Source organism: Heterodontus francisci, chromosome 22, assembly GCF_036365525.1.
Source record: "Heterodontus francisci isolate sHetFra1 chromosome 22, sHetFra1.hap1, whole genome shotgun sequence".
Lineage (NCBI taxonomy): Eukaryota > Metazoa > Chordata > Chondrichthyes > Heterodontiformes > Heterodontidae > Heterodontus > Heterodontus francisci.
In genome coordinates, this window is record NC_090392.1 from 78,134,805 (window position 1) to 78,152,935 (window position 18,131).

At 40.4% G+C, this 18,131-nt stretch overlaps 1 protein-coding gene across 2 annotated transcripts in view; it reads left to right on the top strand.

Annotated features, from left to right (window-relative positions):
* The window catches only part of sorl1 (sortilin-related receptor, L(DLR class) A repeats containing), a 185,587-nt gene that overhangs the window by 74,437 nt on the left and 93,019 nt on the right, over positions 1 to 18,131 (top strand). For both annotated transcript variants that reach the window (XM_068054134.1, XM_068054135.1), the window contains exons 7-8: positions 8,725 to 8,826; positions 9,539 to 9,708. In XM_068054134.1, coding sequence (XP_067910235.1) covers positions 8,725 to 8,826; positions 9,539 to 9,708 — 272 coding nt within the window. The remainder of the gene's footprint in view (positions 1 to 8,724; positions 8,827 to 9,538; positions 9,709 to 18,131) is intronic.

An 18,131-nucleotide genomic window follows, 5' to 3' on the forward strand; every position in this document is an offset into this window, starting at 1 on the left:
GGGCTGGTACATTGCGCAGGCGCTTATGCCATTTTTAAAGGGCTTTGAGCCCTATCGTTACATTTAGGTATTTGAAGGAGAATGAATTTTTAAAAATTAAATTAATTGATCTTGCCCCTGTCCCAGCCCCCAACAAGCTCAGATTTAATCCCTTGCTCTATTTCTCTTCTCCTCCTCCCCCCCCCCCCCCCCCCCCACCAAAAATACTTAGCTTGTGCACCTGACCTTCCTCCCCCCCCCCCTTGCCCCCAAAGTTCATGAACTTTAAACTTTACCCCTTCCCACCATCCCCTACACCATTGAAATGACTCTGATGCCGCTCCCTGCTCTTTGTCCCACCCCGCACAGAAAAATTTACGTGCTTTCCCCCCCCTCCCCACCTGTGCTCCATCTTGGATCTCTGGATGGGGATCTGAAGGCGTGGGAGTGCTGGCCACCAGCACCAATATCGCTCTGGGATGGATAGCGGAGCGCGATGGTAATCAATTCATTTATTTACATTAATTAACATAACTTTAATTGGGCTCCCGCCCCCGGGTGGGGGGGCGCTACGAGGTCTTGCTGCCGCCGGCAATATGGGGCCGGGCCTTCTTTGGTAGTCGTGATCCATGGCGGGCCTCTCCAAAAGGCATTTTCAGGCCTCACCCAACACTACCCCTGACATTGAGGAGGTCTTTATGCAAAGAAAATTCTGTAGAATTATTTGGCTAATACTGGGGCGGCACAGTGGCGCAGTGGTTAGCACCGCAGCCTCACAGCTCCAGCGACCTGGGTTCAGTTCTGGATACTGCCTGTGCGGAGTTTGCAAGTTCTCCCTATGACCGCGTGGGTTTCCGCCGGGTGTTCCGGTTTCCTCCCACAGCCGAAGACTTGCAGGTTGATAGGTAAATTGGCCATTGTAAATTGCCCCTAGTGTAGGTAGGTGGTAGGAGAATTGAGGGAAGGTGGGGATGTGGTAGGGAATATGGGATTCATGTAGGATTAGTATAAATGGGTGGTTGATGGTCGGCACAGACTTGGTGGGTCGAAGGGCCTGTTTCAGTGCTGTACCTCTCTGACTCTATGACTCTCTATGATCCAGTAAAGTTTCTGGTCCAATATGCGGCTGCTCCAATTTAGTGGCATTTGAAGTCTGGGTTTAAAAAGAAAATAGCTCTAGTTTCCATGAGACCTATTGATTTGGAAACACAGGAATACTTACCCTTATTGTACTACATGGTAAATAAAGATATTTGAGTTAATCTTGCGGCTGTAGTCTTGCATGGGACCTGTTGTGGTAACCTGGTCTCTTTTTTGGCACTTTTCAAAGATAGCAGTTATAAATGGCCGACCTAAAATGGTTGTTTACTTTTTTTTTTTGCCCAGTTTCACTGCATATTCATGATTAAATTTGCATTCTATAGTGCTTAAGATGGAAGGATCATGGTTAATGCAACATATAACAAAGATTGGGGATTTGAAATGGTTCTTGTAATTTGATGCAGCTTAAGTGTATGTATTAAAGTGGGAAAGAGGTAGATCAAAATTTATTACTTTCAAAGCCACAATTCATAGCATTTCATGCAGAGAGTATTAACAGTTCTGGATGTAATCCAATTTACCATGATGAAGGATACAGTACAAGGAGGTTGAAATGTTATCATCTTTGCATGTTTAAATGGCTTTTTAAAGCATAGATATTAAATTATTAAACTCCTACACATTATTGTAGCATTGGCATGTTTATTGCCTGATATAGTTGTGAATAGTAAGATTCCTGTTTCTAATGACACTGGCTGTGTTTGATGTATCCAGCAGTATAAACACTAAGCACAGAATTATCTGTATTCTTTTCCTTTGGCTATGATATTTGTATGTATGTATATATACATACAGATATACAGTGTGTGTCTTGTAGGAAAGAGTAGAGAGTTCTTTATCCAAGTTTGCAGATAGGTTAAGCAACACGTAAGTTGTATGGATGGGAACAGGAAGTTACAAAGTGATGTGGACTAAGTGAGTAGGCAGAACTATATCCGATGGAGTTCAATGTGGGGAAGTGTGTGGTCATCTCTGGATCTGAAGATGACAAATTTTAAATATTTTCTTAATGGTGAGGGACTAGGAGTTGTGAAGAAATAAAAGGGATTTAGGTGTGCATGTGTACAAATCAACAAAAGCTAATGCACAGCTAGAAAAAGTAATCAAAAAGGCTAATGGAGTTGGAATACAAAAGTTAGGAAGTGATGCTTCAGTTGTACAATCTTGGACCGCACTTGGCGTACTGTGTTCAGTTTTGGGCACCTCAAGAACAATTCACGACAATGATACCGGGATTTAAAAATATAAACCTGAGGACTGGCTGTATAAACTTGGTTTGTATTCCCTTAAGTTTAGAAGTTTGAGGGGTGATCTGGTCGAGGTGCTTGAACAGTAATGGCATTCTGTAAGGTAGATTCAGAGAAACTCTGTTGAGGAATCTAGAACAAGGGATCATAATCTTAAAATTAGAGCTAGGCAACTTCAGAAGTGAAATTAGTCAACACTTTTTGTTTCCCATACAAAGGGTAATGGAAATCTGGAACATTCTCCACTGAAAGGCTTTGCATACGAGATCAATTGAAATTTCTAATTGAGATCAACAGATTTTTGTTAGGTGAGGGTATTGTCAGGCAAACCCCCCATTTGCCAAAATTGAGGCACTCAGTATTTCGCCACGTGAGCAAAAACTTAAAAATTGCAAGTCCTGACTGAAGGACATTTGCATAGTACCAAACAATGTTGAAACAATGTGGACCGAGCAGTTGCTTCCCCAATACACAGAAGTGGTCAAATCAGTTTTAGTCACATGACTAGCTGGCTGGAGCTTTTGAATTTGAACTTCCAACAAATGATTTCAGGCAAAGCCGTGTGCTAATGGTGTGAAGATTTCCTGGAATTGAAGCATGAATTACAACCTCTCCTGTCTGCCTACCCTCATCTGAACTAAATCTTGTGGAAACACGTGAAACTCAAAAGAGAAAGGTTTCCTATGTGAAAAAGGTTTTAAGAAGACCACTGGGCCCCAATGAAATGCAAGGCCATATCTTCAATCAAGGACTACAGCGAGCTCGAGAAACAGTAACAAGATATTGCCTCAAACTGTTCTACTTATCTTTTCTGTCCATATCTGCATGTTTATATCGCGTGTGCATGCTAGCACGGGTGCGTCGTATATCCGTAGGCGTGAACTGTATTAGATTTTTAAAGTTTAAGGTTTTAATAAATTTCATCTTTTAAACCAAAGAAAGCCTGTTTGTGCTTATTTCTTTGCCTTATAATTGGAAAGTTGTGACCAAGGATTCACAAAAAGGGAGCTAAAAACACTGTTTAAAATTAAACCCTGTTACAATAAGACCAGGTAAAGCTAGCAAAAGACCCCTAGACATTGCTCACCTGGTCGTAACAGTATCCAGGGATATGCAGTAAAGGCAGATAGATGGAGTTGAGGTAAAGATCAAATCAAATTTCACTCTAGCCCAGATAAATTGGGACCTGGTAGATGGTCTGTGCTTTCAGAAATAAATATTTAGCTGTGAACTCTAAAAAGATGGTTTCCATTGAAAGAAATCCCTTGCTTCTGGTTAGTGTTTTGATTTAATTCCTGTCTTACTCCTGATCCTTTTGTGTCTGTGGAACATTTTCAGGTCACCACCTACACTTGATCTTTGATTTTTATGTCTTGGACTTTTCAGTTGTGAGTTGCACATTAACATTCTGTTCTGAAATGCACCATTTTAAAAAATGGTTAACCATATGTCATTACAGGTTACCTATTGAATGAAAACTTTTTGTTAATGAGTAGCACTTTGTTAGTTCAGCAGGTAAAGGCAGTGGATTCAATTCTTGGTATATGCCGAATTTGCTGGTTCCAGTGGGGTGATGGTCAGGGCACTTCAAAACCACTCCCAGGACAGAGGAGAAATCGGCCTGAGTTCCAGTTCCTATCCAGTGACCCTGATGGAAATTGTTTTAATGTGTACGAGTGTTGGGTGAGGATAGGATTGGTTTACATTAGCTTACCGATGTTTATTATTTAGGCTCATCTGTAAAGAATGGGGCTCGAGTTCATGTGGAACCATACGGCAGCAACGAGTCAACATTTTGAGCATACAGTGAGAGCTTTGAGAAAGTAAACAGACTTGAGAGCTTTTCTTGTAGCATCCCCAATGCCATTAGTTCTATTCATTTTTTATATAATTGCCATTTCAGGTCTACCTTGCCTTCCCTTTTTCTGCAATTATTGTATTCAGTTTCATGCTGCTGTGCTTCATTGAGCAGCACTTTCTGAATTTTCCATTTGGCCGTTATGTAGTTTATTTATGTGCAAGCTTGCTGATCTTTCATCTTCATGTTCTTCCATAGCTCATCTTGTCAGGTGCTGCTGTTAGCAGCAAATACGACACTGCAATCAAAATTCGCCTAAACTATCGTAGCGGTTTATTGGGTATGAGTTATTTGCTAGCATTTTGTATTCAGAATTTTTATATTGAAGAGGAACCCTTTTGTTGCTATCACTTCATATCTTTTTTGGCGACCAGCTTGTCAAGGTAATGGGTGTTCCTCAAACTAGTGAGGACTACAGCTACCTTTTTCAAGGAGCAGAGACAAAAGGATATGATTTTATCTTTTATGCTGATCAAATTATTGCAGATTTAGTCTTGGGAGTACTGTAAATACTGGTTCAGAGTTTCCTATCATTGTGTTTGGACTTTTCGTTTTTCAGTGCTTATCAGAAGTAGTAGAGAGAATAGATCCGAGTCACTTACTGCTGAATGCATGTTGAATTTTCTTTACAGTAGTGTCTGAACAAAAGGGCTGATGGTTAATATGTTGACATGGTGACCTATCATTAAACAGCCTCCTAGCAACCCCTTAACTGCACTGTTCGGTACTGTAAGACTCTGTTCAAGTCACGGGTTTCTGTTTATTCAAAACCATTCTTTTGTATTTTTATATCCATCAAATAAGACATAAGGTGGATTCATGGAGAAAGCCACCCTTTTAGTGTTTTTCCAATCTAATGTTTCCATTTCATCTGCAGTTTACATGGAAAGGTTATATTTGCATTCTGGATACATTGGAATACTTGCCTTTATTAGGCATAGAATGTAAGAGCAGGGAGGTTGTGATGGAGCTGTATAAAACGCTAGTTAGGCCATAGCTGGAGTACTGTGTACAGTTCTGGTTGCCACACTGTAGGAAGGATGTGATTGCACTGGAGAGGGTGCAGAGGAGATTCACCAGGATGTTGCCTGGGCTGGAGCATTTCAGCTATGAAGAGAGACTGGATCGGCTAGGGTTGTTTTCCTTAGAGCAGAGAAGGCTGAGGGGGGATTTGATTGAGGTATACAAAAATGAGGGGCATGGATAGGGTAGATAGGAAGAAACTTTCTCACTTAGCAGAGGTGTCAATAACCAGTGGGCATAGATTTAAGGTAAGGGGCAGGAGGTTTAGAGGGGATTTGAAGAAAAGCTTTTCACCCAGAGGGTGGTTGGATCTGGAACACACTGCCTGAAGGGGTGGTAGAGGCAGGAACCCTCAACATTTAAGAAGTATTTAGATGAGCACTTGAAACGCTATAACGTACAAGGCTACGGGCCAAGTGCTGGAAAAATGGGATTAGAATAGGTGGGTTTGATGGCCGGCATGGACACGATGGACCGAAGGGCCTGTTTCTGTGCTGTATAACTCTGACTTATACCAATAATGTGCATAACCCTGTCAGAGGTAGAATTCAGGGGACACAATAAAGACTTATTTAATATAAGATTGGTTTCTTCCCCTTATACACAGGATTTGATAAACAGGATAAATTTAACTCAACTAGAATTTATAGCTATGTAAACAAGCTCTTTAAAATGCATAGCTCATATGATGCACTCAAAATAGCCAGGAAAGGTTAAAATGCTGCTAACTGCACTTAGCAATTTACTGTTTACAATTTACTGCTGGAATTATAACAAAATAACAGTGGAGAAAGAGTTTACTACTTTTGAGGAAAACAAAAGGGATGAAGAATATTGTGCATTTCTATTTCCACTATCTGCTGACATTTTGAGAGATTCTATAAAATGGGATTTAATTTGATGGTTCTAACGTAGTTAGAGTTGGCACATTCACAGCTGAGGGGCTACCTTCTCTGCTAAAAGTTTTGATTCCGTGAAACATAGCATTCTTTGTCTATCTGTATGTTTAAACATTGAATATTGGTATGCTAGTGAAATAGCGTCTTACAACTGTGTTCACTGTGGGGAGCTATCATCCTCTTGGAGACAATTGCTGATTATCCTGGTCATCATTCCAAGATGGAGACTTTCTAACTTTTCCTAATCAAAGAAAAAACAAACTAGCATTGACTTGTGGTACCTTTCATGGCCCTAGAATGTCCCAAGGTGCTTCACAGCCAATGAAGCACTTTTTGAAATGTGCTTATGTCTCGAGTGAGGTTTGAATTGCAATCTTCTTACTCAGATGCATAAGCGCTACCACTGAACCAAGGCTGACGCTTCGAATAGCATATGGTTGGAATGAATTGAGGCGATTTTACATGCATTGCTAATTATGGGTGGGGTGGAAGAAAGAAACCATTTTATTTGCAGCTATTGTCACTTCTGGATTTTGTGTTAATCTCAAACTTTGTGAAATGTTTAAATCTTGATTTGGAAGCAACATGGATGTTATGCAACTTCCCATCGCACCTAAAGGGTAAACTGTGGAAAAAATCAATATACCCAGGTATATGATTTACAAAATTACCAAACCAGGAACATCGTTATGTGATGGGCAGTAAATGCAGAGTCCGATCTCCTGTTTTGCACTTCCCTCATTCCAAGGTCGCCACTCGGTTTGACTGACACAAACCAGATGGGAACTTTAACTGCCTGCTGGTGTTAATTTGTGGGTTTTAATTGAAGAGTGGCTGCAAATTGTGGAATCCAGATGAAATTTATAGTACTAGTGTAAATTGACTCTCTGGAGTTTAGGAAGGAAAATTTGAATAACCAGAATTGGGCCAGCTGATCCAGTGCCAAAATCATGGCTTGTCGAATCTGTTGCATTTCGCATCTAACTGGTTGTCAAACATGTGATTAGGTTGCAAAATCCTTTGTCTCAAAGCCGATTCATGTTTCAAAGCAACTTTTTTTTTTTGCTCGGAAGGAAGTATGAGGTACAAGAAACATTATGAAATCGCAGACTGTGTTAGTGTTTTGTTAGGGTAGTAAAAATGAAGAAATCAAGCCAGTGTAAGGTGCTGGATTGCATCGTCCAGTTTGTGTGTCATTAGATTGCCACCTGGTGGTTTAGTTGCACAGTTAATTTCAGTTGCTATATTTTTTAAATAGTTTCAGTGCTCCATCTCTTATAGATTATTTTATTATTTTTATTTAGAGATACAGCACTGAAACAGGCCCTTCGGCCCACCAAGTCTGTGCCGACCATCAACCACCCATTTATACTAATCCTACACTAATTCCATATTCCTACCACATCCCCGCCTGTCCCTATATTTCCCTACCACCTACCTATACTAGGGGCAATTTATAATGGCCAATTAACCTATCAACCTGCAAGTCTTTGGCGTGTGGGAGGAAACCGGAGCACCCGGAAGAAACCCACACAGACACAGGGGGAACTTGCAAACTCCACACAGGCAGTACCCAGAATTGAACCTGGGTCGCTGGAGCTGTGAGGCTGCAGTGCTAACCACTGCGCCGCCCTACTTATCAATGATGTTGCATGTTTTGGAATAATCTTGCCATTCTTCTGCTATCAGGTGAGGTAGTTCTGTAAAGTGTAATGCAAGGCACTTCAGGTTTGCAAAGTAGGGAATGTAGTACAGTGATGTCATCACATCACCAATTGTGTCTAATAGCATTTTTATTTTAAATTTCATAAAACGGAAGTTGGTTTATTAAAGTTTGCCACGTTGCAAGAACAAAACCAAGGTACTCTTTACCTCCCTCAGCCTTCCCTTCCTGCCATCTAAAAGGTTTTAAAACCCAAGGTGGGTGTTGGCTCACAACAGCTTCCAGATTAACTTGTCTTCTAGTTTTATTTTCAGTTTTTGTTTCCTCAGCTATAGGTGATTGCACTTAAATTGGGTTTCTCTATAAAGAAAAATGCAGTAAATACTGTGTAGTGTAGTGCACATCTTCCCCAATGGGCCAGTGTGACAAAAAAGGAAGGGGAGACTTTGGAGCAATCTGCTTAAGCCATCCACAAATATTGTCAAAGCAATAGCCCTGGGAATTCAGCCCACAAACCCCAGGCAACTTCATCCTATTTGTGCTTATTTCTTGCTGGTTTGTCCTGTTTGAAATTTGAGCATTGATAGCAGATTTCTAGGTATGCAATCAGAACACCAAGGGTGTCAATGTTAGCTACCTGAGATTTATATAATTAATGGGAACATGGATTGAATCATTCCATGTAGCCCCTGACGCTTGATGGTATGTACCGAAGCAGCTCATGAAGCCAAACAGCTTGGATTCTTATTCTCAAATGGCATGCTGTGGGATGTTTCAGTACCACTATCAAGTTTTATTTTCCAGGAGATTTTCAACAATTTGTGGTTGGAAATGAAAATTAAATTATGCAGCAAGAATATTTACTTCCTATGTATATAGTCCATCTTTTTAAAGAGGAAAATGACCTGTTCACTTACAGTGCTAAATGAAACTCGATTTATTTTTTTTTTATAGCATCTCCTAGGGAGCAGTGACCCGGTAGTGGTACAGTTGTGGGTCTCCTATAATCGGAAACCCATGAAACGAGCACGTTTCCTCACCAGATATCATATAGCTGTGAGTATAAATATGAAAATTAAAAGCTTAATTCCTTTATTGTTACATTAATTAATGTACATCCTTTGGTAAAGTCTTAGACTGGAGAAACCCAGTTGTCTGAAAACGTAAAACCTTGCTAAAAATACAAGATTAGGTGTCTGGCTATGTGCAGCTAGGTGGGTTACTGACACATGTTAGTATGTCAACATCCTGTGCTACTGGGTAACTTTTACTTCTCTACAATAAAGGTGTGGCCCACTGCCTGATGTGATTTAGATGTGCAGTGGAACTGTTGGATAATTGAGCCACTAGCTCAAAAGCATTTCTTAACTAAATTTATTAAAATGATGAAACAAGGTGTCTAACTGAACAGGATTGTTTGTTTAAAGTAGTGGAGTTACATTCTCTAGTTGTATTTCTATTTTTTTTTTTCTTCTCGCTTTCTTCCCTCCGTTCACACACCACTTACTTGTGCCTATCTACATGCAATGGATTGATGCTGTTTTTCATTCCTTGCTGTTCCCCATCCCTTAGTGAAGAGTACCAGCATCTAGCCAATCTGTCCCCACTACTGTAACCTCCTATTATATATTGCTGGCAATGAATTAAAGAAGTGTCTCTGTTAAGTAAAGTTGGGGTTAATGCAGTATAAATTACAAAATAGGATTATCTTGTACTTGAAATTGGTTTGTGAGAACACTTGATGTAACTTCTTTTGCACATTCTTTAGGAGTATTATGTTGCTGATGCGTCAGAAGACCAGGTGTTTGTTTGTGTCAATGTCGACAGTAATGTGACCAACCTCTATATTTCTGAAGCAGAGGGCCTGACATTTTCCCTTTCTCTACAAAATGTACTGTATTATAGTCCAGGAGGTGCAGGAAGTACAACTCTCGTGAGGTAGGTACATGAACCTTGTGCTTGAAAGAAACCAAAACGTTTATTACATACATGCATTTTTTTCTGAAAGAGATCATTTACGTCTTGGGTATCTCCATGTGCTCAGTGTGCAACCACCCAACCGAACAGGCTAGCACAAGTTGGGCAAAAAGTAAAACTTCCTTTGTTCTGTCCAAGCAATCCGCCTTGCTCCAAGGTGTGACGTTTACATTGCCTAGATTTCCTATTGGTTGTCAAAAGACCTGCATTCAGACTACCCAAATTACCTTCCCCTCTCTGTGATTGTGTGCTATTCTTGTCAGGATTCTCACCTGGGACCCAGAGTATTTCTACTCCTTACACCACCCTTCTCCACTTCTGTAATCATCTAAGAATCTTCAGTCAATCTTCCGCTGTATCCACAGGTGCCCTGCAATGATTTGTGCAGTGTGCTTTTCAGCAATTTTGGGATATTAAACAATTATCTTGATTTTTTTTTCATACTACAGAAAGCTGTCATTATTGTGGACCATGCATATAACTATTTTTGGAGAGCTGTCAACAGCAAGTCACATGATACATACTTGAAAATTTAGTTCCTAAAATATTAACTGACAAATGCTTATTGTGTCTTTGTGCACTAATCTAACTGAAGGACTGGTTTATTATACAGTATAGTTCCATTATGCGGGTAGCATCGAATTACTCTATCTAATAGTACTCAGTTAGCAGAAAGCCTCATTCAAACCCAACTTTTGAAGAATATTTCTCCAGCAGTAAGAATATGATTGTACTGCAACTAGTTTTAAGATGAATTTTAGATGAGGCATCCGCCTTAGTTCAGTGGTAGCTTGCTTCTGCGAAGGTATTTGCATTGAAGCCCCACTTCAGGCACTTTAGCACATAATCTAGGCTGACACATCAGTGCTGTACTGTCAGATGAGGAGTTAAACTGAAGATCTGTCATCCCCGAAGTGGATGTAAGTAAATCCCATTACACAATCTGAAGAAGAGCGAGAGTGTTCTCCCTACGGAACATGAATCCCTCTACCATCAGTAAAACAGATTATCTGGTCATTTGTTTCATTTTTTTTGTGGGAGTTTGTGTTTCCTTGCATTATAGCACTTCAGAAGTAATAATATGCTGCGACCTGTGGAGTGATGGGACTGAATTGACAGTTCATTGTTCCTGTCTTGGTCGTAACAATGACAATAAATCATGTTTGACATTTCATCTTTATAAAACTCCTGTAGTGCACCAGGATACCGATTCAAGTTGTGTTTTATTCAATTAATCTTCCCATTACTATCCTGGGGTTCAAAACTGAATTTCCTCTTCTGCCATCAAAGTAGCTGCAAGATATCATGAGAATGTTACTAGTTCCTTGATCGTTTACTTTCCCCTCAGACAAGCACCCCATATGTCTACTTTCCCCAGATGATTTGGTCAGGCTAGTTAACTCCGACGTTCAAACAATTCTGCACATGGTTATTCTGTGTAGCCCTTTCACATGTCCAATTTTGCAATTTTCTTCACTAAAGCAAGGTTTGAGCTCTGAATTATGAGTTGCAGTCAAAAATCTAAAACTTTACAATATAAATTTCATGCAAGAAGCCAAAAGGATGAGATCAAATCTGCGTATTGGTCAAAAACAACTTTCAGCATCACTTGGCAGCTTCATGTGCAGCGCTTGTGGCAGAACCTGCTTCTCAAGGATTGGCCTTCACAGCCATCAACAAAGTTGCACCAAGAGAAGATGCTCGACTTAAATGGATTGTTTGCCATGTGGAAGAATGGTGTATAAATGTTAACGCAGTTGTGTGACATTCTTTTGTCTGCTATTGTAACTAAGATTTAAACTCGTTTGCTTTAAATGGATTAAATCTCCTTTAATATTGCACAGCAAGTGGTTTCGCCCACAATTCTGAAGTTGGAATCTGGAAGTCAAAAAATAAAGTGCAAACTCTAAACAGGGCTATGTCATTTTACCAAGTTTTTTGTTTAAACTCCAGTCACTCATTACATCAGCTTCAAAAGTTAACATTTTGGAATAAACATTAGCCAAATGGAAGGAAAATGCATCATCTTTCACAACCTTCAGACATCCCAAATTTGGCTTTACAGCAGTATCCTGGTGCACTGTAGGAGTTTTAGAAAGATGAAATGTCAAACAAGATTTATTATTGTTACGACCGAGGCGGGAGCAATGCACCGTCAATTCAGTCCCTTCATTCCACAGGTCGCAGCATGTTATTAAAATTTTCCCACCCAACTGGGAAACAGCCAAATTAAGCATTTTAGTAACCCCCAGAATATAACGTATCTTTAGACAACAACAAATTAACTATTTATTAAAAAGTAAATCTTAAACACTATTAAGATAAACCTATGTCTAAAGACCTTAACTTCTTAACCAAATCCCCCATTCACACACACACACTCAAAACTAACGGTTAACTTAAAAAAAAAAATTGCTGTTTTTAAAAAAAAAAATAAATAAAATTAGCTGTTTCTCAAGAATAAATAAATAACTGGGTTGTTAGTCTTTGTGGGTTACGTTCCTGATGGGTGAGGTATCCTCGTGTTTAAAAAAAAAAAAAATTATCAAATGCCACTCGAAGTCTCCATGCGGATTTGATGAAACAGCCTGTTAGCAGATAGGCATTCGGCTGCAGTAGGCGTCACACAGCTCTTTCACCAATGAGCACAGCAACAGGTCTACTTAAATGTTTTTAAATCGGCAGTCTCTCAGTCAAAACTTTACTGTGAATTCCAGCAAACAAAATCTATCGAGAGAGTCAATCTTGAAGCAAAGACTCTTAGATTGGAAGTAAAGAAAAGGAATTTTGCTATCTCCAGCAATACAAATGGTTGCTTCAAAGAATTTTTTTTCTCAGGCAATTAACATGGCCTGTAGCTCATTGTAGAATTTCTGCTGAGAACAAAGAACAAAGAAAATTACAGCACAGGCCCTCCAAGCCTGCGCCGATCCAGATCCTCTAGCTAAACATGTCGCCTATTGTCTAAGGGTCTGTATCTCTTTGCTTCCTGCCCACTCATGTATCTGTCTAGATACATCTTAAAAGACGCTATCGTGCCCGCGTCTACCACCTCCGCTGGCAACGCATTCCAGGCACCCACCACCCTCTGCGTAAAGAACTTTCCACGCATATCCCCCCCTAAACTTTTCCCCTCTCACTTTGAACTCGTGACCCCTCGTAATTGAATCCCCCACTCTGGGGGGAAAAAGCTTCTTGCTATCCACCCTGTCTATACCTCTCATGATTTTGTACACCTCAATCAGGTCCCCCCTCAACCTCCGTCTTTCTAATGAAAATAATCCTAATCTACTCAACCTCTCTTCATAGCTAGCGCCCTCCATACCAGGCAACATCCTGGTGAACCTCCTCTGCACCCTCTCCAAAGCATCTACATCCTTTTGGTAATGTGGCGACCAGAACTGCACGTAGTATTCCAAATGTGGCCGAACCAAAGTCTTATACAACTGTAACATGACCTGCCAACTCTTGTACTCAATACCCCGTCCGATGAAGGAAAGCATGCCGTATGCCTTCTTGACCACTCTATTGACCTGCATTGCCACCTTCAGGGAACAATGGACCTGAACACCCAAATCTCTCTGTACATCAATTTTCCCCAGACTTTTCCATTTACTGTATAGTTCACTCTTGAATTGGATCTTCCAAAATGCATCACCTCGCATTTACCCTGATTGAACTCCATCTGCCATTTCTCTGCCCAACTCTCCAATCTATCTATATTCTGCTGTATTCTCTGACAGTCCCCTTCAGTATCTGCTACTCCACCAAATCATTTATGTATATCACAAACAACAGTGGTCCCAGCACTGATCCCTGTGGAACACCACTGGTCACATGTCTCCATTTTGAGAAACTCCCTTCCACTACTACTCTGTCTCCTGTTGCCCAGCCAGTTCTTTATCCATCTAGCTAGTACACCCTGGACCCCATGCGACTTCACTTTCTCCATCAGCCTACCATGGGGAACCTTATCAAACGCCTTTACTGAAGTCCATGTATATGACATCTACAGCCCTTCCCTCATCAATCAACTTTGTCACTTCCTCAAAGAATTCTATTAAGTTGGTAAGACATGACCTTCCCTGCACAAAACCATGTTGCCTATCACTGATGAGCTCATTTTCTTCCAAATGGGAATAGATCCTATCCCTCAGTATCTTCTCCAGCAGCTTCCCTACCGCTGACGTCAGGCTCACCGGTCTATAATTACTAGGATTTTCCCTGCTACCCTTCTTAAACAAGGGGACAACATTAGCAATTCTCCAGTCCTCCAGGACCTCACCTGTGTTTAAGGATGCTGCAAAGATATCTGTTAAGGCCCCAGCTATTTCCTCTCTCTCTCTTCCCTCAGTAACCTGGGATAGATCCCATCCGGACCTGGGGACTTGTCCACCTTAATGCCTTTTAGAATACCCAACCTCCTTATGCCGACTTGACCTAGAGTAATCAAACATCTGTCCCTAACCTCAACATCCGTCATGTGAGACATAGCTCCTTTCTTCAGTAAGCACACTTTGGTAGTGTCTCCAAAAACTGGTTTTAGCTGGTTTTTACACAGTTAAATTGAAACATTATACCATGTGACCTCTATATCCCGCTGTTGCCTAGGTAACCAATGCAGCTGTGGCACACTGTTCTCAGAAATCTAACACTTCTCTGTTCTAGAAGTACACTTTTTTTTTGCAGTCTTAAAGGCACTGTTTCAAACAGAGGAGAAAAAAAATACAGTTCTGTGACATTATGGATGGTTGGTTTCTGTACTGATATTAAAAAAAACTGACTAACTTTACCTTGGCAAATGGGATGGAAAATATTATAAGGTTGGAAGAGAATTTTGTATCTTGTAGGTTACTGTAGAATTGGCAGATTCTGACAAAGTAAAAGGTAAGTTTAAGTTTATGGTCGTGATGGGGGGGATGTTCAATTTCATTTTTTTTGCCGTGTTTATTCCTGCAGACATGGTTCTGCAAATTCTGGCTGCTCTCTGATTTTTGAAGGCGGCCATTCCTCATTTGTGGCTCATCAATGTATATTAGCATGCTACTCCTAACGTGGTCCTTGTTCCACTTCTATGCAAGCATGTTAATAACAGGGCTTCTGGATAATTATCAGAATCTTTGGCCTTTATGTCTTCCATTTCCTCTAACCTAGGAGCAGTGAGAACAATTGTGAAACCCCTGGTATTGTGGCGGCTGACATCAGTTCATTGAACCTGGCGGTCTGTTTGGTTACTGGAGATAGTACAGCACAAACAGTCCATTTCATCCAGCTGAACCATGCCAGTGTTTTAAGCTCCACATAAGCCTCCTCCTGCATCTCTTCATCTCACCCTCTCAGCATATCCTTCTATTCCTTTCTGCCTCATGTACTTTATCGAGCTTTCCCTCAACTGCATCAATGCTGTTTGTCTCTCATTCTTTTGATGGTTAGGTTCCAAATTCAAACCACTTTCTGGGTAAACAAGCTTCTCTTAAATTCCCTATTGGATTTATTAGTGACTGTCTTATATTTATCGCCCCTAAGTTTGGTCTCCCTCATGCATAGGGTAGACATAAGAGAAAATAGTCCTATCAATCTTCTTTCCAACCTTAAAGGCCTCTATTAGGTCACCCCTTGGACTTCTCTTCTTGAGGAAAGAGCCCCAGCTTTGTTCAATCATTGCAGCTAGTTCTGGCATCATCCTTGTAAGTCATATTTGCAATTTCTCCAGTGCCTCAATTTTCCGTTTTTAAAAAAAACAATATTGAGACCAGAACTATGCACAGTACTCTATCATTATGGCACAGAAGGAGGTCATTTGGCCCATCTAGTCCATGCCAGTTTTCACAGTATACAGTGGAGACATTTACATATATATAATTGTGCACTACAGTAGTAAATGCCTTTCTGATATGAAAGCGTGCATGTTTGAGCTGTGGCCTTTTTGTTTATAATTTGGTGTGAGTTGTTCTATTCATTTCACTCATAACTACGCTGATGTATCCTAAATATGTCTACACTCTTCAAATTGAGTGGCTGACTTGAATTTATAAGTATCAATTTCTCAGTTCTGACTGAAATGCTCACACACTTAAATGAGTCAGTAATACATGTGTAAGTAATTAACTTATTCAGTGAATATGCGAACAGTTGCAAGCCATTCGTAATTTTGAGATGGTTTCTGAAATTTCACAAAATCACAAGGTTAAGGGAAAATGTTTGATCCAGTTAGCTCATCCATCCAGAATAAACCTATAACTCCCCATCACAACAACAAACTGCATCTGGTTCCATGTACAAATTTAACATAACTTCTCTTTCAATTCTATTACTCTAGAAATGAACTTGTGCTTTGTTAGCATTTTTTTTTTAAATGGCCTTAATTAACCTGTCTGTAGTTTTAGTTTTTGTATATCTGTACCCCTAGATTCCTTTGTTCCTGTACTCCATGAGACTATTTTCCAAGGAGCATGTGCCCTCCTAATGCTTCCTATCAAATCCCCCTAGTCTACCAAAGTTGAAAGCTGTAAGTAGACTATATTAAAATGTATTCTTGATCATCTTCCATAATCCAAGCATAACACATTTTGGTAAGCTGGCTTTGAGTTCATTTGGATTCTGATGTACTTTTCTGCAACTAAGTACATTACAGGTCCCCTAAGAGCTTTGACAGATCTATTTTAGTACTCTGGTACCAACTGAGCAAATAATAAGCATATATGTTTTATTGATGGATTCAGAATTGCAAAAGCCAACAAACACCAGTCAAATGGCCCACAGTTATATCAGGTCACTTTCAGATGGTTGGATGTGCACTGCACCCCTGCTCCCCAGCCAAGGGGTTTTCAAAATCTCAAAGAAAAATCTGCTTTTTGTGTAAAACACAGCTACAGCTTTTGAAGCAGCATGGGAATAGCCATTGTGATAGAGCTGTGAATTACTGCAAGATGTTATAATGCCAGTTAGTTAAACAAAGTGCCCTTTGTCTGCCCAAGTTGAAAACTGCCCACTTCGTTCTAAGTAGACCATGTTAAAATGTGCTCTTAATCTTTGATAGTTTATGTATTCGAAAGAAAGGGAGGTTTTAATGCAACACTGTTAACATCAGCTGCTTTTGCTCTTGTATTTATTTTGGTTACTTTGAACAGATTGAAATTGGCAAGAGATTTCTTCCCCCAGGCGTACAAATGAAACATAGAATGGTCTCAATGTGACCTTTCAAGATAGTAAAAACTGGCAGAGACTGAAAGTGTTTATAATCTGTATTGAATTTCAGTGACATTAAAAGGGAAAGACTGTTATTCCATTGGTATATCCTGAGAAAAACAAAAGCTAAGCTGCATTCGGTGTCTGTCAACTGAGACGCTAAACCAAGCTCTGCTGAAGAGTTGTCTTCATCCAAACCTCTTCAAGATAATTATGGATAGACTGAATGGTTTTTCTTATCGGAAAGCATGGCATTAGTTTTCACATGTACACTGGTGACACTCAGCTATACCTCCCCACTCCTCTTCTCAATGACTCCACTGTTGCTAAATTATCAGACTGCTTATCTGACATCCAGTGCTGGATGAGCAGGTCTTTCCTCCAATTAAATATTGGGAAGACTGAAGTCATTTTTTTCAGTCCCCGCTCTAGGCTCCATTCTCTAGCTGCTGGCTCCGTTCCTCCCCTGGCAACAGTCTGAGGTTAAGTCGGTCTCCTCGCAAACTTGGTATCACATTTGACCCCGAGATTACCTTATTTTGTGCCATCACTAAATGGCCTATTTCCATCTCCCTAACTTCGCCCCTGCCTCAGTTCATCTGTTGCTGAAACTTTCATTCATATCTTCCATACCTCCTAGATGCGACTATTCAGTGAATCCCTGCCCGCTCTCTCCAACAGCTTGTATTTATATACTGCCTTTAATGTAGAAACATGTCCCAAGGCACTTCAGAGGTGTGATCAGACAAAAATGGACATTGCCTTAAAGGAGAGGATACTAGCTTTAAGTTTCAAGGAGGAAAGGGAGATGGAGAGAAGGCAGGATTAGGGGAGAGATTTTGAATGCATGGCATAAGATAATGACATCTCCAAGGGAGAGAGGATGTACAAAAGACCAGTGTCTGAGGACCGAGTGTTCAGGGAAGGTTGTAGGGCTGAGAGGTCAGAGATGCAAAGGAATGAGTCAATGAAGGAGGAGTGATGATTTAACATGAGTCATCATTGTCGTCGTGTTCATCCACTGTAGGATGTAACCCTCTTTTCCAGTTATCTCCACCCCTTGCTGTTCTCTCCCATTTGGTCTGAGGTATGACATTGTCATCTCTCCATTTTCTCAGTCTCCCCCTTTTTCCTGTTCTTGGCTGCCACTTCCTTAGCTGCCTTGTCCACCTATTACCATTTCTTTGAGTAACATG